The 18,070-nt window shown below is 41.6% G+C and overlaps 1 protein-coding gene across 1 annotated transcript in view; it reads left to right on the top strand.

The window, feature by feature from the left end:
• cacna1g (calcium channel, voltage-dependent, T type, alpha 1G subunit) overlaps window positions 1-11,537 on the top strand; it is a 107,508-nt gene extending 95,971 nt beyond the window's left edge. The window contains exons 28-30 of the mRNA XM_080517362.1: window positions 3,925-4,132; window positions 5,119-5,288; window positions 9,690-11,537. Of these exons, the coding sequence (XP_080373488.1) occupies window positions 3,925-4,132; window positions 5,119-5,288; window positions 9,690-10,739 (1,428 nt within the window). The 3' untranslated portion in view covers window positions 10,740-11,537. The remainder of the gene's footprint in view (window positions 1-3,924; window positions 4,133-5,118; window positions 5,289-9,689) is intronic.
• Window positions 11,538-18,070: the final 6,533 nt, after the last annotated feature.

Here is an 18,070-nt window from a genome sequence, read left to right as displayed (position 1 = left end):
GAAAAGAATTTTGACCAAAATTGTACTACCTGATTATAGATTGTGGAAATAATCACTGAAGTAGGTGTAGGTAGAAAGAAGACCGCTTCAACAGTAGAATGATGTTACAAGCTATTTGAATGGCAAAAGAGTTTGAATCGGCACATGTAATTTCAGGCCTGCATTGCGAACAAAATGTCTGCAAAGCTTTTTAATTACATCTAAAGGCATGCGGGTGTGATGTGCAGCAAATAAATATAGAGCAGCCCTACAGCCATGGCCATTTCTATATTGGCATTCCCCCCCACATTGAACATTTTTCACCTTTTAACCAGCACTGCAGCACACCCCAGTGCAGTAAATCGCATCCCACCTCTTTCATTCATTTAAACTCATTCATGCTCTGCAGGTTTGTTTTGTTAGTCTGATTAAGCAGACACTGTTTAGAGTTTCGCTCCATTCCCCCTGCACAAATCGCTGTCAGTGTTTGTGTGTCTGTACGTGGGCGTGTGGTACATCCGTGTGTTCATGTATTGGATGATTACGTACTCTGCCTGGCACCCCCAGAAGAGTGATAATCCACCTAAAGCGTTCCTGAAGCATGCACATCACGCCTCTGCACATGAGTCTGCTGGAGGGAACAGCTAAATCTATTAAGCTATAGATCTCTGAATCACTGGATAATTGCAGCGGAAGGAAAAGTTTGCACAATTACATTAGCATTGCAAAAAAAAAAGAAAACATCTTCTAAAAGCTTTAAATGTGCTGGAGATGTCAGTGGCAGACACCATGGGCCACCTCTCTTATTCTCATGCATTAGCAGAAATAATGTCAAAGGGGTTTTAATCCCTGTATTTTAATGCACTCGGATGTCAGGATGAGTTTCCCCTTTTATACCACTGCTAGGCTGAATGTGTACCAGCAAAACAGCTTAAAAAAACAAACTTCAAGATTACAGCAAGACTCTGACGCCATGATAACACTTATGCTAATAGTAAACCTTCTTCAATAACACATTACATGGTTTAAAGCTATATTGCCGTAGTTGTATTTGTTGTTTTAATTTAGGCCCTGTTTATACAAAGATCTAGATGCAGCAGGTAGACATGGCTGGGAGCACGAAAAAATACAAAATAATCTGAATGTAGTCGCACATCCACAGAGTGGATTTATTGTCACCATAGTATCACCTTATGCTATGCCTAATTATGGCCCCATTTACAAGTGAAAACAGAAAACTTTAATTGCATTTTGGGGTCAGTTTACACAACAATAATGCTGGAGCCACTAAATATGCACATTTTGGAAAGTTTTTGAACCTTTTGAAATGCTCTGTCTCCATAGAAATGGGGGGAAACACAACTTTTTGAAAACACTCCAATAAGCAACTTTTCTGAAATACTGCTGCTGTACATGCGCACCATGGTTGTACTTAATAGGTCTTCTGAACAAGCGCAAATGGACAATCACAACGATGTCCCACTAATGGCCCAACATGAAAACTGCATAATTTTTTTTAGCATTTCTGCTGTTTCTGTGTAAATGTAAATGTGTTTTCAAAAATGTTAAGTGTCACAGCGAAACCTTTTCTGAAACAAAAACGGAAAAATTATGCTTTTTCACTTAAAAAGTCGTCACATACATTTTTGGCCTTAGTTGGGAGGACTGCTTACCAAACCACAAGAATGTGCTTTACACATGCATGTCCATGGTTAACTGGTATTTAACCAGAAATCGCACGGAACAGTAAAACTCTGATAACATCAGTTTGAAATCAGTAAAAGCGCAGCAGCTATGATTGGATCCACATAAAAACTATTACTTTAAAATTTGTTCGATATTATCGACTGCCCAGTAAAAGAAAGTCAAAGCAGTCTGAATTCTAGTTCTGTTTTACTTTCATAGCACCTTTTATTGTTCAATCTCAAGGTCAAAACCTCAAAATTAGAAGAAAACCCCCCCCCCACCAACTGAACCAAGTAGTATTAAAATATTAAACTTATAGTATTAAAATTCAACTTATGTCCTTTCCGTGTTCTTGTTTGTTTCTGTGAATCTGAGTGTGATAATCTCATCATTTCTAGCTTCTGCTTAGAATAATGTGCCTGTATGCACTTTATGTGTGTGTCTGTGTTTGTGGTCACACTTTCACTGTAAAATTAAATATCAATGCAGATTCAAGAGTGTAAATGAGACGGGAAAAGTTGTCCAACATGTTGTATTCTTGTTGGTGTTTTTCTTTGTTCCATACTTCCAGTTTATACTTGTTGTTTCCAACATATATTTTCCTGTGAACCACAGGGTTTTTGTGCAACGTCCTCTTGTTTGTGTGCTGCACGGAGTGCTTGTGTTTTCTCTGCTCACCAGCGCTTGTCTCTTCCTGCCTAGATCCCTCTAGCGGAGATGGAAGCTCTGTCTCTGGCCTCTGAGAAATCCTGGTCCCTAGCTCTGACAGACGACTCGGCCCCCGACGATTTTAACCCCCTCTTTCTAAGCAGCCTGGAATGCAATGTACTGACAGTTGCTCACTTTCTCTTTCTCCATCTCTCTACCTCCCCCCCCCCCCCCCTGCAGTAGTGCGTACTGTCGTTTTCCCTGGGCACTTCTAAAGCCACCGGCACCCCTTCACCTCTGCTACGCTCAAACTGTGACTTATTAGTAGGCCCAGTGATAATGTGCAGTGAAAAGCAGTGAACTGTGAACTCGTCCCCTCAAAGTATACTTGATTTAAGTGAATATTTACTTGACTCAAATGTGTGTCTCATTGATCTGTCTTCTCTTGAGAAAACTAAGTTAACCAGTTGGTTTGAGTGATCCGAGCATGTACACAGTGATGCAATATGAATGTCAAAGATATTTTTTACTTGCAACAAGGAAATCAATGACTCAAGACTTTGGTGTTCTTTGTCATCGCGCACTGTGACTTTTAATCTATATGACAATGAGCCTCCTACGTCAATGAGGCTCTGACGTCAATGTGAAAATAAATTGAACGTCAACTTCTTGTCATACGATGATTAACCACCAGTTTGGCTCATTACTGCTTGTAAGAATCCTCATCAAAAGGAGTCAATGTTACCTCGGGATTTGAAACAACTTCTAGCCGGTTGGATCGGTGATTTCTTTGCATGGAGGCCAACAAAAAGCTTTGTGCTTGAAAGAACTGAAAGACATGGAGTGAAGAGGCAGAGGTGTGCAAGTGGCTTTAAAAGGCCCTGGTGAATCTAACTATGTGTCCACCCAATTTTTCTTCTCATTCCACCTTTCCAGCCTGGTGTGTGTAACTTTCCAGTCCAGTCCAGTAGAGTAGTGCGCCTCCTCGCCTGCCAGTTTGCAGTCTTCTCCCCTTTTTTTACTACTCTCTTCCTGTACTTCTTTCTCCTTCTTCTTTCTCTTAAGTTTTCTGTTGTTTTACCTTTGTGCTTTACACGTGGGTCCGCGTCTCTTTTTGACAGTCCTTTCCTGTCAAGTCTTCCTCTGTGTCCAGTCCGTCCTCCAGTGTGTCGTAGTTTTGGCTCGACTCAGATATGTGATGTGTTTGGAGGTTGGTTGTTGAAGTGTGTTTAAGAGCTCTAGCAGCTCGGTGATGAGTGGTTTTGTAGTGGGCGGGGTCCAGCTGCAGGACACTGTCCTCACTGATACACAATCACGGAGCAAGTTTCAAGATTGTGGGAGGGGGCAGGGTTACAATAAAAAAATTGGGGGGGGGGGGGGGGGGGGGGGGGAATTGGACAGCTTTCCGTGATCTGTGGCAGCTCTGTACCAGTCAACGTGCAAAGATCCCGTCTATGTATGCTGATGATCACTGCCTCTTTGTTCACGTTTGAGAGATGTGTGTCAGATAGAGTGTGACAGTGACTGTGTTTTTAAAACATCGGCCCAGGACCTTACTGTTCCAATGGGACCCTCACGCTCCTCTCTTCCTCCCACCACCTCAACCTGCAGCCAGAGCAGCTCGGCCCCGAGGAGCCACTGGAGGTCAACCTGCTGACCGTCAGGAAGCCCGCAGTGGGACGCACGCACTCCCTACCCAACGACAGCTACATGTTTCTTCCGCCGCAGCCATTCGGCCCCATGTGTGCGGCTCCAACTCAGCTTTTAGCACAGTCACAGGGGCCCCAGCACATACTTGGTACCCACAGGGCCCCGTCAGGTAACAACGGACATTTGGTTTTTAATACCTATCTTCTGTTACAATCCCAAACTGCTAATGTCAGAGCAGGAACTGTGAAGATCTTTTTATTTAAATGTAGTCATGTAACTCTCAGGGGTTAAGAAGTCACAAGTCCAAACAAAAAAATGGACTTTAGCATTCATGTTGTAGCATTTATATTTATACTTGTACCATAAAGATGAGTATTCTCAATATTCTCAACATAATACAAAAGGTGGTGCCTTGTCATGGACTGGAAATCATCTCAGGGTGTACCCATTCTTAAATGAGATCAATTGAAGCACCTCACAACTATGAATTGAATCAAGAAGAAGTATAGAAGATGGACAGATTGATGACAAATAACTGGTTTAATTGTCAAAGAGGTTTTAAGATTTGAAAAACAAATAATCCGGACGCAAACACCCAAATATTTGAACGTTTGTATGTTTTTGTCACTCATGTAACAACATGGACTCGATGACACTTCTGAAAACCATTGTCTGTTAACGTGTTCAACACTGCAGATGTACATACAACCCAAACAAGCAACAACATACAGGAAGGGATCATGTGGAAAAAAAATATTAAAAAAGTAAATTATTCTATGTAATACAACGAGACAAATACATTATTGCAACATCGGTTCAGCATTAAAGCAATCCGTGTTCTTCTTGAAGTTTCATGTTACCGGATTTCATATTTCAACTTACCTTCAACTAAAAGAACCCAGGTGTTAATAGGAGCAACCTGCCATCTGTAATCCGACAGAGGAACAACACCCATAAAAGAATAACAAGTATACAATAACATGTCACACTTCACTTTTATAACCTGGTTTCCTGAGGCCTCAAACTTTTCTAGAGTCATGTAAGAGGAGCTGAAGCATCAGCAGCAGTAAACAGGCTTCTGATTTCAATCAGTCTCTCTGTTTGTTGGAGGTTTAACAACTCTGTTGCGTCTCTGTTTTCCTCGTCTTTTCTCAGGCTCCAGCAGCTCGGTGCGCTCGCAGCCTGAGGAGCTCACCCAGCAGCTGACCGTCCCCACAGACCTCTTCAGACCCATCAGTCCCCACAGCCACTCAGACTCAGAGAGCATACCTCGGCAGCCGCCACCGAGACGCACGCACACGTTCAGCCGCACGCTCCGCAGACAGGTGACAGTCCCACACTGATGCTTCTCGTCCTTTTTCCCATGGAACTGAGGCACACGTTCACGTTTTCAAGTGAAAACTGAAAAGTTTGAGAGTGTTTTTGGTGTCCGTTTACACAATAACGGTGCTCGAAGACTCAGATTTTTTAAAACGCTCTGACGCCGTCTCCGTAAACGAGGGCGAAATGTTTTTTTGTTTGTGGCAAATGCTATGCTGATCTTTGAAAGGACTCCTCATGTCCTTTCAAGCACAGTATTGCCACCACTAATAGCCATCTTGTTGTTTCTTCTTAAGTTTTATTTGTAAATTGATGAGAGTCATATAAAAATTGCTACATTATTTTGTTAAACATTATTTGGTATAGTTTGTCCTGTTTTCCTTCCGCTTGTTTCAACAGTGTATTTCACATCTTCAAAAAACAAAATAAGCTCATTGCTTTTTAGTATTAATAACAAAATACTCTTTTTTTCCAGTTAATACAGCATTGTTTAGTCGGACTGAATAGCTCAATAGCATGTAGTGAGTCTTGCACAGAAAGCCAGTGAGAAATTCATATACAAGCTTCTTTTCTATCATGTGTAAGCATATCATTCTTTATTTTTACAATCACCTTAAATTATTGAAATATCTTTGAATTACACTCTGTGGGGGTGGAGGTTGGTATTATTGTCCTAAAAAGTGTATAAAAAGCTTTGATCAGCTATTGTTTATGAAGATGTCACTGAACTGAATGCACAGGCTTTATCCACCAGGTGGCGCCTCAAGTTGAATTTTTGTTTTTTATAGGATCCACAAGCTGCCTTTTCACTTACTTATGAATCTTAATATTAGAGCATTCATTGCATATAATAGGAGCAACTGCTTGAGTTAACCAAGATAAATGACAATTTATGATGTGTCTTACATTAGATTTAGAATGATTACAGGGTCATCCCCACCAGGCAGAGTGTTTTACACTCCTCCGCCAATAAAATAGGTACACATGTCCTGTTTGAAGTGATCCGCACAACAGCTGCCATAAATTCTGCCTTGACAGATGTGATCATGCTATTTGTTCGCTCATTAGAGAGTTTTTCAGGTTGTAGTTTGCATTCCACCCCACTCATGTCTCATTGAGTTAAGTCTTGGTCATGAGTGGGCAGCAGTTTTGATAACAGCAAAAAAGACATCCAGTGCAATATATATAAATAATTCTAGTCAAGTTAATGATGCAAATTTGCTTGTTGTGGTGCAGCTGAATACCATTACTATTACTTTGGTAAGAAGCACAAATTAAGCACTTTTGACACATTAGTGTGGGTGACTCATGTTAGAAATAATAAGACACTCTGTGAGAAAGCCAGAGAAACATCAACAAATTGTTTTTAAGCCTGTTGAAGATTTTTGTTTAATTCATAAATAAAAATCACAGACACTACCGTCACTGAGCAGTTTTCCACAGCCTCTTTTCCACTAAAGCCCTGCTTACGTGACGTTTCAAGTGAAAATGCATCGTTTACATGGCAACGTTTTGAAAACATCATCAGTTTACACGGAAATAAGATAAACATTGAAAACGATGAATTTAACACCAGGCCAGTTTTTGGTTCTTGTAATGAAACCATGTGCACACATGCGTGCAGAGGACAATAACCTGTAAATAAACAATAACAATGGTGAATACACGGCTGTCATATGCAGTCGTAGCGTTTTCTAAAAGTTGCATTTTCAGTGGCTGCAAGCACCGTTGTGTGAATGAACATCCAAAACGCAACAAAAAATGTTGTCATGTGAATGGGACCAATCAAGGTCCGTGAGTTGAACAAATATTACAGGCAATCTATGGTTTTCTTTTACCCTCACCTGTTTGCAACCGGAAACAATTTCTCTTTAACGCAGTGACACTTTCCTTTTTCCCCCCCAAAGAGAAGTGTTGAACTTACATAATGAATTTACATAACCATTGGTTGGAAGTGTTTTGTCTCGCACTTCCTAAACCGTTTCGCTCTCCTCCCTCTTTTCTCTCTTCATCTCTTCCTGCCTTTACCATTGATTTGATCGATGCTGCAACAACATTTGTCACCCAAAAGCCGCCCGATCCCGAGCTCCTGCTCAAACACAGACACTCCTGTTTCTGAAACCAGTGCTCACCAGCCACCCCGATACCACTGGACTCCGTGATCATCTTCAAACTGACACACACACACACACACACACAAACTTCCTTCATCTTTCCTTCATTCACCCATCTCCAGCTAACCATCAGCCACAGACAGTCTCTTAACGATCCAACTTTTTACCTACTGATGGAAAGCTGTACGTAGCTGTAATGCACCAATTACCCACAGTGCATTGCACTCAATATCTATAAATACAACAACCTATTTAACTCAGGGGATTGTTAATATTTTGGCAATTTTTTTCTACTCATGCTGTCTTGTGCACCAGAGACCTTTTTGCTGAGGCGGTGCGAACCTGCTGACAGTGCTTCAGGTACTTGAGTCAGTTTTGCTTAATAACAAAGACAGGATACTCCTACAGGGTGGTTATTTTTTTGTATCCTTCCATCTGGTGTGCACTCCTGAGGTTTCTTACCTGCTTGTTGAATCGCTGTGGCTGGTGATTGGCCTCCGGCCTGCCTGACTGCCTGGGGATGTCTCTCGCCACCAGGGGGCTCTGTGGTCACACCGACCAGGCTGCCTCCTCAGTATTCACTCATAAATCCAAACACCACTCTAAGCTCCAAAACTCTACCATGCATGACCCCCTCGTTTCCTCATCTCCCTCGATTGGACATCTTATTCCGACAGACACCTGATTCCAACACAGCTAAATGCTCAAAGAGTTCATGTGAGGGATGAGAAAAAGTGCTCATCTTAGAGATCACTGTGCTTACTAACACCTTCCTCTCCTACAGTGGCTTCATGTATGGTTCCCCCTCGGCCTGTTGGCCTCACACCCTGTACGCTGGTCTGTTCCGGGGGGGGGGACGCTCCGAGGGTCATGTGGTCTGACTCCGAGTTTACTGTGTCAGCCAGAAGTCGATCAGCTGAGAATTTCCCTTTTTATGCCCCTTGTCTCTTGGAAATACAATGAGATGATGATGTAACATGAAACTACTCAATGAGAAAGTAATAGTATTAAGCAACCTACAACCAGAAATCTGCAATAAGTCAAATTAGTTGTTGTCTGTTGTTGTTTTTTTCAATTGTGGTTTTGAATTCCCAGACATTTTTACAGAAATTTGTTTTGAAATATGCATTTTGACGCAAATTCTATTAAGAAAACAAATTTCATTAACAATTCATAATAAATAATAGGAAAAAAAATAAGAAATTAATAAAAAATCTCAAAAACTTTATGGTAAAACTACTTCAAAAACATGTAACTAACTACAAGTTACAAGCTTTTAACCAAACAAGTTAAAAGAAGAAAAAAGAAATCTATTCAGATGCATGAATATGTAGAGAGCCACAAAAGCGAAACTGTTGTGGAGTGGGTCAGCATTATATCCACCGAAGGCCCTCTTTAAAACCGAATCAATAACAGTTTAAGGGGAAGCTTTATTTAGAACACTGCCTCCAATCGGTTTTGTCACAGGTGAAGAGCTGCATTGTCGTATTTGCTCTTTTCCAAACTCCCGCGCTCCGTTGACTTTGATGTCACTTCACCAAAGTCACACGATAAAGCAAACAAACGGATTGAGCAGCGGTCGACCAGCAGTTCCTCTGTGCTGCCACGTCAAATTACAGATTTTGTCAGAGGGGTCTGCAGTTTGACGGCTTTGAAGAGAGCAACCCGACTGTTTTGGTGTCTCCCCGTTGTAGAGGACCATCTTAGGTCGGTATTGATTTTCTGATTTTTCGAAGTGGGCCTTATTTAAAGGAAGCTAAAATCAGTTCATACAGCTGACCCAGTCCTCTGCACTATATGTCCGACTCTCTCTCTCAAAAAAGGGAGCTCTCAGTACCTCAGACAACCCCACTGACTCGCATTATCTTATTTTTCTTTTGCCCTTCAGCTGACGGATGTGAGAACATCAAATGCTGCGAGAACATCAATCTGCTTGTGGCCCAATAATAATTTTAGTCCAAATTGAATTTATAATGCCATCTCTGTTTTATTGAAAGGAGCTTGCAGGCGTTGATTACCCAGCCCCTCCCTGTCAAACTTTAGTTTTGAATACTGAGCATGCCCCGGAATTACCTTTTAGTTTTCAGAAAGTAGCTCCGAGTTCAACTCCGCATTGAGACGACTGTGAGAACTTGCTGGCTCCACTGTGAACTTTGACTCAAACTGCTACGTCTCATCGTCATCACCTCACACTAACTAGTCTCCTCCCTTTTCATCTTCTCTGATTCCCCGGCCTTCCCCTTCCTCCCCATTGCTCATCTACCTCTGTCCCCCGCTCCTCCCCTTCTCCAGGCTGCAGTGTCTACTGATTCTCAGGAGGCCCTCTGTTCGGACGGAGCGGAGAGCACTGAAGGACTTGTGAATGTGGCCTCTCTGGGCCTCCCTCCGTCCCCCACCTCCTCCTCTTCCTCCTCCTCCTCCGCCTCCCCCTCCCCCTCCAGCTCCCAGCATCATCACCCCCACCACCTCCACCTCCACCGTCATCAGCAGCCCGCGCTCTGCCTGGTCCCCGCCACACCCGGCGCCTCCCCGAAACCCTCCCCGCGCCCCGGCAGCGTGCACACCCAGCACCACGACCATCACTGCCTCATCTCCCCCTCCGAGCCCCCTCCGCCATTACCAGCTAGGTCACACCAGCAGGAGGAGGCTTGCGAGGACCGAGAGGTGTCCCTCATCACACGGGCCGGGTTGGTGGGCAGCGACGACATCACGACGGAGGACAGCAGCAGCAGCGGCGGCAATGGGGGCTACGGTAGCTACGCGGGCTGCCCCGAGAGCCGGAGTCCGTGCGCGAGGCAGCTGAAGAGGTTCCACAGCGCTGAAACGCAGGGGCGCAGTACCCTCCTGCCTCGTCCCCGCCCTTACTCCTGGCTGGACGACCCACGGCGCCACTCCGTGGAGGTGTGCCCCTCAACGGACTCCAGCCCCCAGCGCAGCACCGCCTCCACCTCCTCTGGATTCGTGTCCCGGGCCGACAGCCTGCAGATCTCCGGCCAGATCCCCACCCAGACCTCGCTGCCCTCGCCCCGACGCAAGAAGAAGATGAGCCCGCCCTGCATATCAGTGGATCCGCCCGACGGGACGGAGCCACAGTCCGGCCTCTACCCGAGCCTGGGCGGGCTCGGAGGGATGGGGCTGGCAGGATTGGGGATGCCCCCTCCTCTGCCCAGCAGAGACACCTGCCTGAGGAGGAGGGCGCCCTCCAGTGACTCCAAGGACTCATTCGACCTGGGAGTTGGTGAGGGATTGGGGCAGGAAGGAGGCTCTCCTAACTCCGGCGCCAACCCTAAGTTATTGACTCTTCCCAGTTTTTCCTTTGAGAAGACGAGCTCTGAGCACTGAACACTGACCCTTGACGGACACAACCCCCCCACACACAAACAAACACATACATAAACAGCTAGACAAACCGTCCACACACCTACACACACACACACACACACACACACACACACACACACACACACACACACACACACACACACACACGATGCACTCTGTGTATCTGTGATGGTGATAGTTCTAGTAATAATGCTGTAGAAAGTAATAATGGTAAAACTACAACAAACAGTGAAAACATCCTTGGTTCCATGAGGAGTGCAGTACTGTAGTAGTGTGACCATCTCTCGTCTTTGTATTGTTACTGCCAAAATTACCAGAGAAGAAGTGATCCCACAAACATTTTTCTTCCACCAACGGCCACACGACACTGGCTACGGTTCGAGCCTCCCCGCCCCCGACACATATGGAGGGAACATCAGCACCTGGGATTTGGCGCCCTCTGTGGCTACCACCGGAACTGGTGCTTGCACTGGGTGGACCTGGTCGGTGGGAGGCAAAAAGCAATATGAACGTTTTAGAGACACTATTTTCTTAAATTATTGGGCCGTAGTGTTTGTACAGGATGTTGTTTTTAATTTCATTCAATTGTTATTTTCATGTCTCTTTTGTGACTTTTTTTTGTGTCAAAAATGGTTTGTCTTTGTCTTTCTTTTTCACTGTAGGATATTTCTAGCTTTCTTGGTTTACTGAGAAAAGTGAACGTTTTTCAAAGTGCTGAAAACCATGTATTTGTAGGAATAATATATAAATATATAAATATATATATATAAAAAAATGAGTCATTAAACTGAGCTTGGATTTTTAAGCACACACATTAGATTGTGGTGATTTCATTGTTTGAAGGAAGAAATGTTATTTCTATGCTTCAGTTCACTCAAATGTTACACAATTTGATGAGATGAAGAGATAACTGAGTTTCACATTGATGATCGTTGTGTTAAGTTAAATCTTAAATCTGGCAAACAGTAAGAAAGCCTAATAGTAAGAAAGTCATCAACACCTTTGGTAAGTACAATTTAAAAAAAAAAGGTTTGTTAGAATTTATGTTGAAAAATGATTAAAGAGGAAAACAATGTTTAGATTATGTTGGGTATTACCTTATATCAGATAGTCAAAAACATTTTGTTCCAGGGGCTCAATTTCATCTGGAGTGGACCAGACCAGTAAAACAGTGCCATAATGACCGATAAAAGTTCAACTTTGAAGTTTGTTTTGGTTGTGGTGCCAAGTATACGTGATGAAAATACAGATATTTTCACAAAACCAAACAATGACTACAATCTCTACAATCTCAACATAAAGCCAATTTTAATGAAACATAGAGCAAAATACAAAGAAATGTCAAGAAAGCTTCTGCTGTAACTGTTGCATTATGCATGCAGGCTTTGAGACTCCATGTGTCATTGACATTTTTAGAGTTTGCTTGGTGGTTTAGTCGACCAGATTGGAGCCTCTTGCCGGTCGGTTTTAGTCCACGGGCCTGATGTTTAACGCCCCTGTGTGTCATTGGCTGCTCTAAATAAAATAACAGGCATGTTGTTTCTTCCTGAAAACCAGCCAACCCAGACCAAGTGGGACGTTTGAAGCAGACATGGGACCTGACAGCCAATTTCTAAACATTTGTTTCCCAGGTAATGGTAGTGGTTGTCATTTTAAGCACATTTGAATCAGATTAATATACAAACAGGCCTCTTTGAAGGTTTTTATTGCATAGTCTATGATAAACTTTTAAAGATGCTGTGTCAATCCTCATGCTTGATTTGTGTCACTGATTGGGGCTGGATTGAACCATAAGTGCCTTTGGATCTTAATCTATTCACTGGGCATATGTTGTTGTAGGGATCATTTCAGGCTACATTTTTTAAAGTGGGAAAATCGGATAATATAGCACAATTATAATCTGCCTATGTTCTCTTTTCTTTCTCAACCTTAAAAAAAAAAGATGTCTTTGGGCCCGTATGCCTTCCCAACAGGTTCGGTGGCATTGTCTCCAGGTCTCGAAGCCACACCTCCGCCTCATCATAACTGGGATTATTATTCCTGTACATGTTTTACATAATGGCTTCATCTTTAATCCTCAAGGACTAAACAAAGATCTTTCTTGGAGAATTTCTGACAATATGTATCTTTGAAGACATTAAAGTACACACAATGAAACACCTTTTCAAAAAGAAAATAAGCTAAACAAAAAAATTCTACATTTTAACAGTATGAACAAGGATGATTACAATTGGTAGCTCTATAGACTTCCAAGTCTTATACCTTCTCCAACAGACATAGTTCCAGTGACGTGTTCCTTGTCAAAGCCACACAGTGGAGTTCGAGTTACTCCGTCTGGTTTGGGTTGAGCTTGCTGTGTAGAGTTTATCTGGTTGTTCTTTGGGTTCTCTCGTTACTCCCAGAGATCAAAAACAATCTAAATTGTTACGAAATGTGTGTTTTTTTGAGTTTGCCTTTGACTGCTGACCGGTCCAAAGTGCTCCCTGCCTTTCTTCAGCTGGAATCGGCTGGAATGACAATAAAGATGGGTGGTCTCCATATCAAACATCCACAAAGGTCTTCCTCTGGTCATTCTCGCCTCTGCATTGTTCGCCATGTGATAGACTTCCTTCAGGTAAGTGAAGAAAGACAGCATCTCATCTTTTCAGTATTGTACAAGTCAGAATACAGCGCAAAGCCTTTATCCCCTAACAATAACAGATTTCTATCATGGTGAGAAAGTGATTGTAAACCATAGGACTTCTGAAATGGAACAATCACTTTTGCAATAACTTATATATGTGTTTTCAAAGCCCACCTTCCTTTATCATTGTATTTCATACAAAAAAGAGGAAATGATTGGAAATATGCTCCAAAGATGGAAGTAACCATTTGATGGCTTATTCTGTCTATAAATGGACTTCCTTAGCTTTTAGTCCAACCAAAGGTTCACCTGTTATTTTGTAAGAAGTGTAAAAGTTAAAGTGATTGTCTTGTGCAGGTAAAACTTGGATTGGGGCTGAGGTAGAAGAAGCAGTTGTGCTGCGCTAAATGTACTCCACAGGTACAACAAAAAGCTTTTAGAGAGCCCAATAGGTCTAAAATATCCACCCAGAACTTCCTTTATTAATATTCCTATATTTACACGTAAACATTCGGAAAATGATGTCCGTTTATATGGAAACGGAAGAAATATTGAAAATGCTGTAGACAAAAATAACGGCGAGTACACAAATGTTTGTATGGACAGACAACGAAGTTGGGTTACTATTGAGAGAGACTCAACACTAAAACTAGTAAGTCCCAGGAGAATATGGACTGGGAGTCATGACATGCCTGTTTCAGAAAAGACCATTTCCAGAGCATTTTCAGAAAGTCCCACCTTGGGAGCTATGTTTTTGCAACAACTTGCATTTTCATTATTCACATTTACATTAGTCATGTAAAAGGACTGCCAAAATTCTAGTGAAGTTTTTTTTGTTCTTACTCAAAATCACTGTCATATTAATGGGACCTAATTCCTTTACTGTAAAATGGCCTGATTTCCTTAAAAAAACGAAGCTGGAGACATTGAGGGTCATTTACACAACAATGATCAAATGAAAAATCCTGTTATTGCATTTTCATTTCAAAAAAGTTTTCTGTTCAGGCAACAATTTCTCGCACACAAATCTCAGAACTTTTGTGTATTCTGGGATCGAAAAAGGTTTATATGTCATTGGACTAGTTGGTGCTGTGATGAGATGAGCTGAGCCTTTATTCATGGCCACAGTGGAGAATGTCAGTGTTGTCAGTGGCAGTACACGCAGAGATAGACACATATCAAACAGAAACATTTATTTATAAGAAACAGTGCAAACACAAGTATGAAAAAAAAAAAAATACACAGAAAAAGAGAATATAACAATCTGCGTTAAAAAACCATGCCTAAGTAAAAGTGCAAATTCAACATGTCTTTGTAATGATGCAAATAACCAGTAAACTGTGAATAAATATTTCTGAATATGGATAAGTGTATTGTTTGTTATTAGATGCATGTATTTCTTTTTTGAATTGGACTCAGTGGTAGATGTGAAAAATGTGTCTGGCGATGATGGCAATGTATGTACACTTTGTTGAAGAAGCAGTCCTAATAATAGTGAAAAAAATAATATATTTTATTTATAACATGCACTCTGAAAGTGCTACAAGCAAATGAACAGATACAATATCTTAAAGGTAAATTTAAAAAATGTAAGGATTGTTGAGTTCAACACTAAGAAAAAGCTTTTGCAAAAGGTAGGTTTTAATCTTTTTTGAACATATATGGGCAGTAGGGATCGTGTACAGCACTCCTGCTCTTTTCCAAAGATTTGCATATTTCGACAGGTTTCAAAAAGTTCCTGTTTTCAGTGGCTCCAAATGCTGTTGGCATGTAAACAATCAGCCAAAATGCAATAAAGGTTTGCCATTTTCAGTTAAAAATGTCGTGTGAACGTCGCCTTCCCGCTTTTCAAGGAACCTTGGAAAACATGTCGACTTTAAGGACCTTATGTCGAGTCTTTTGCATGTTGGAAACCTCCCCAATGTCCAAAAATATGATCACTCCCAGTGAACAGGCTGCTGACCAGCAGCCATTACCACGGCAGTGTGCCGTCGATAAATCAGCCCTGACAGATTTCCAGTGAGCAGCGGCGGCGGAGCTGCAGATCAGTGAGACTTGTGACACATGAGAATCTCCCCAACAGCTGTGAACAGCGTGCTGCACTGTCACTAATGTAAAACTTAGGATTTGATCTTGTTTTATTCGACTCTGTCCACCGTGACGTAACGGTGATATAATAATGCTGCGCTAAATTTGTACTTTACAGCCCGACATGGTCAGCCAGGTGAACGCCGCGAGTATTAATCATCTAACTTCAGGATCACACTTCCGACATTTCTAACTTAGCTGCACCTTTTGTCACTTGGCAGACATCAAAATGAGCTTAGAGAGGTTCAGTTGATTAAAAAAACATTCAAAGTGAGTTCAATCTTCACCTTGAGGTGAAAAACTGCTATTTTCTCCCCGATTTACTGCCCAGTTGTATAATCGCATAGTTGTACAGCAACAACGGTGATGTAACACAATGAGCTTTTGCAGTGTGTGCCGAGACCAGCGCTGCGACATGATTTAAGAGGAGACAAATGTGGCTGCAGCTTAAAATATCTCTTCTGCTTTTAGTTCAAGTGATATTCAAACACAAACACCAACAGAGAATGTGAATAATGAGCCAGTAAATAGTGACTGAGCCACGTTCTGCTGCTTCATGCATTCAGTTCACCGAAAACCTGAGATCAGCTTTCGTTTTGACGCGTGAAGTCATGAGTTTTGTTTCGGTTTATTCGGGGTTCAAAAGGTTGAAGTGGTTCAAAAATGTGTAAATGTGCCCAAAAAATGTCTGAAACTACATCAGGATAAACATCTTGAATGTTGACGTATTGACATGTGTATATTTGCTTTGACATTCGTTTCTCAACATGTCTTTTTTTAAGTACACCATATGTACATTAAAACATGTAAACATTTTGGATCTTGACATTTTGACTGCACATGCTTAAACAATAAAAAGAAGAAAATTGCAGATGTCAAACACACTTTAGTTCATGGGCCACATACATACCTGAGTGCCTCCCTGCAGATGTGAGACTGTAGAACAAGCTGCTCTCAGTATTGAGTCATAATTCTATCTCGACTGGGCTGGATCATAAAAGAAATAGCACTTTTACCTAAAAATACAAACAATACAGATTTTTTTTTTTCTTGGAAATTAGCCTTTGTTATCTACCAGGTTCCAATATAAATAAGATTAACAAAATGTAAACATCACAAGACAGGTCAACGTTATCTTATATTTGTGTGAACATGGACATTTGATTATTTGCCATAGTACTTGCATGGTTATTGGTGTTTTGAGCCTAAACCTTAAATGCGTATGTTGATGATATGTGAACATCGTCATAGTGGAGCCTTTCTGTTGAGAAAAAAAAAGGGTGACATTAACAACCAACATAAATGCATCAATCAGCAGCATAGATGATTGAAAGAGTGCAAGTTGAAGTAATGACACAATGAATCATGGAGCAAATTTATTCATAAGTTTCCACTGCTCTTGGTTCTTCTAATCCGCAGATGTTTCATGGTGATTTATCGTCTCTTCTTTCACATATGACCATTAAAAAATGGTTTTATTCTTTGTATTCAACTAATTATCTGTAGGCGTCCCACAGGGGTTGTTTCTTGGCCCACTGCTCAAACGCGAGTGTTGGCCAAATATTTGATTGCATAGGACTTGCACCCCTACATTTCTTCACTCAGTCAATTAATTTTTTTGAATCTTCAGTACTTATTTGGCCATTCGTGGTTATCATAGAAAAGAAAATTCACTTACGTCTTCAATCTCACCTCATAAATTACAGACACCCTGACATGAGAACAGCATTTCAAAAAGGTTACATTAACATGGAGTTCTCATACATAGAGGGGAGAATAATCACAGTAGTCAAAGTCACTCTTCTGGCTTCACATTTGACTGAGAAATCACAATCATTTTCTAATTTTACTATCTTAAAGCGAGAAAGGTCAGTTCCTCAGAAGAGTTTTTTTACTCAGACACAACGTCCTCATGAGACCCACACCACAGACATCCTTTTGGCTTCATACAAACTCGTATAAAAGATCTATTGGAGGAATGTTTATTTTCTGTTTACATGCTCTCTGTCACATTCTAGTTCATTTATACCTTGCAAGCTGAACTTGGGGTTTGGTTTACACGGATCTGTCTGTCGCTGGTATATTTGTATTTTTTTGCAATTTCGCTATGTGTATTCCTTATATCTCTGTAATGCAAAGTGACTGAATCTTTTTAATGGTGGTGTACATTTAGTTTCAGTAATGCAACACATGCTCTGTAAATAAAGCAGCCTCACCTTGCGATGTTGAGCCTTGATATGTGCCTTTAAAGAGAAAGCACAATGTCCTTTTGCGGGTTGCAGTTGCATAAATTTAAGGGGGAAAATTGGTGTTAAAACACTGGCTTCTTCACATTTTGTGTTCTTTTCCCATCTTTAAAATGTTTTTTTTTTTTTGCTCTTCCTCACTATGCCTTGTTACTTTCTTTGAATTACAGACTTCATCAGTTCACCTGCTGAGGAACTGGATCCCTCTGGGCCATCGACCATGTCGCTACCTAATCACATCAATCCCACACATCCAGATTTATTTCCTCTTCAAACTTGATTTGATTTCTGAAGCAACAAGTGTCCAGACACCCCCTGACTTCCACCTGTGATGTTGTGTGTTATGCGTGTACTACGTATACAAAAACACTGCA

The sequence above is a fragment of the Blennius ocellaris genome (assembly GCF_963422515.1).
Source record: "Blennius ocellaris genome assembly, chromosome: 21".
In the NCBI taxonomy this organism is placed as follows: Eukaryota; Metazoa; Chordata; class Actinopteri; order Blenniiformes; family Blenniidae; genus Blennius; species Blennius ocellaris.
The sequence above is the reverse complement of the archived record's forward strand: the minus strand, read 5'-3'. Positions and strand labels throughout refer to the sequence as shown.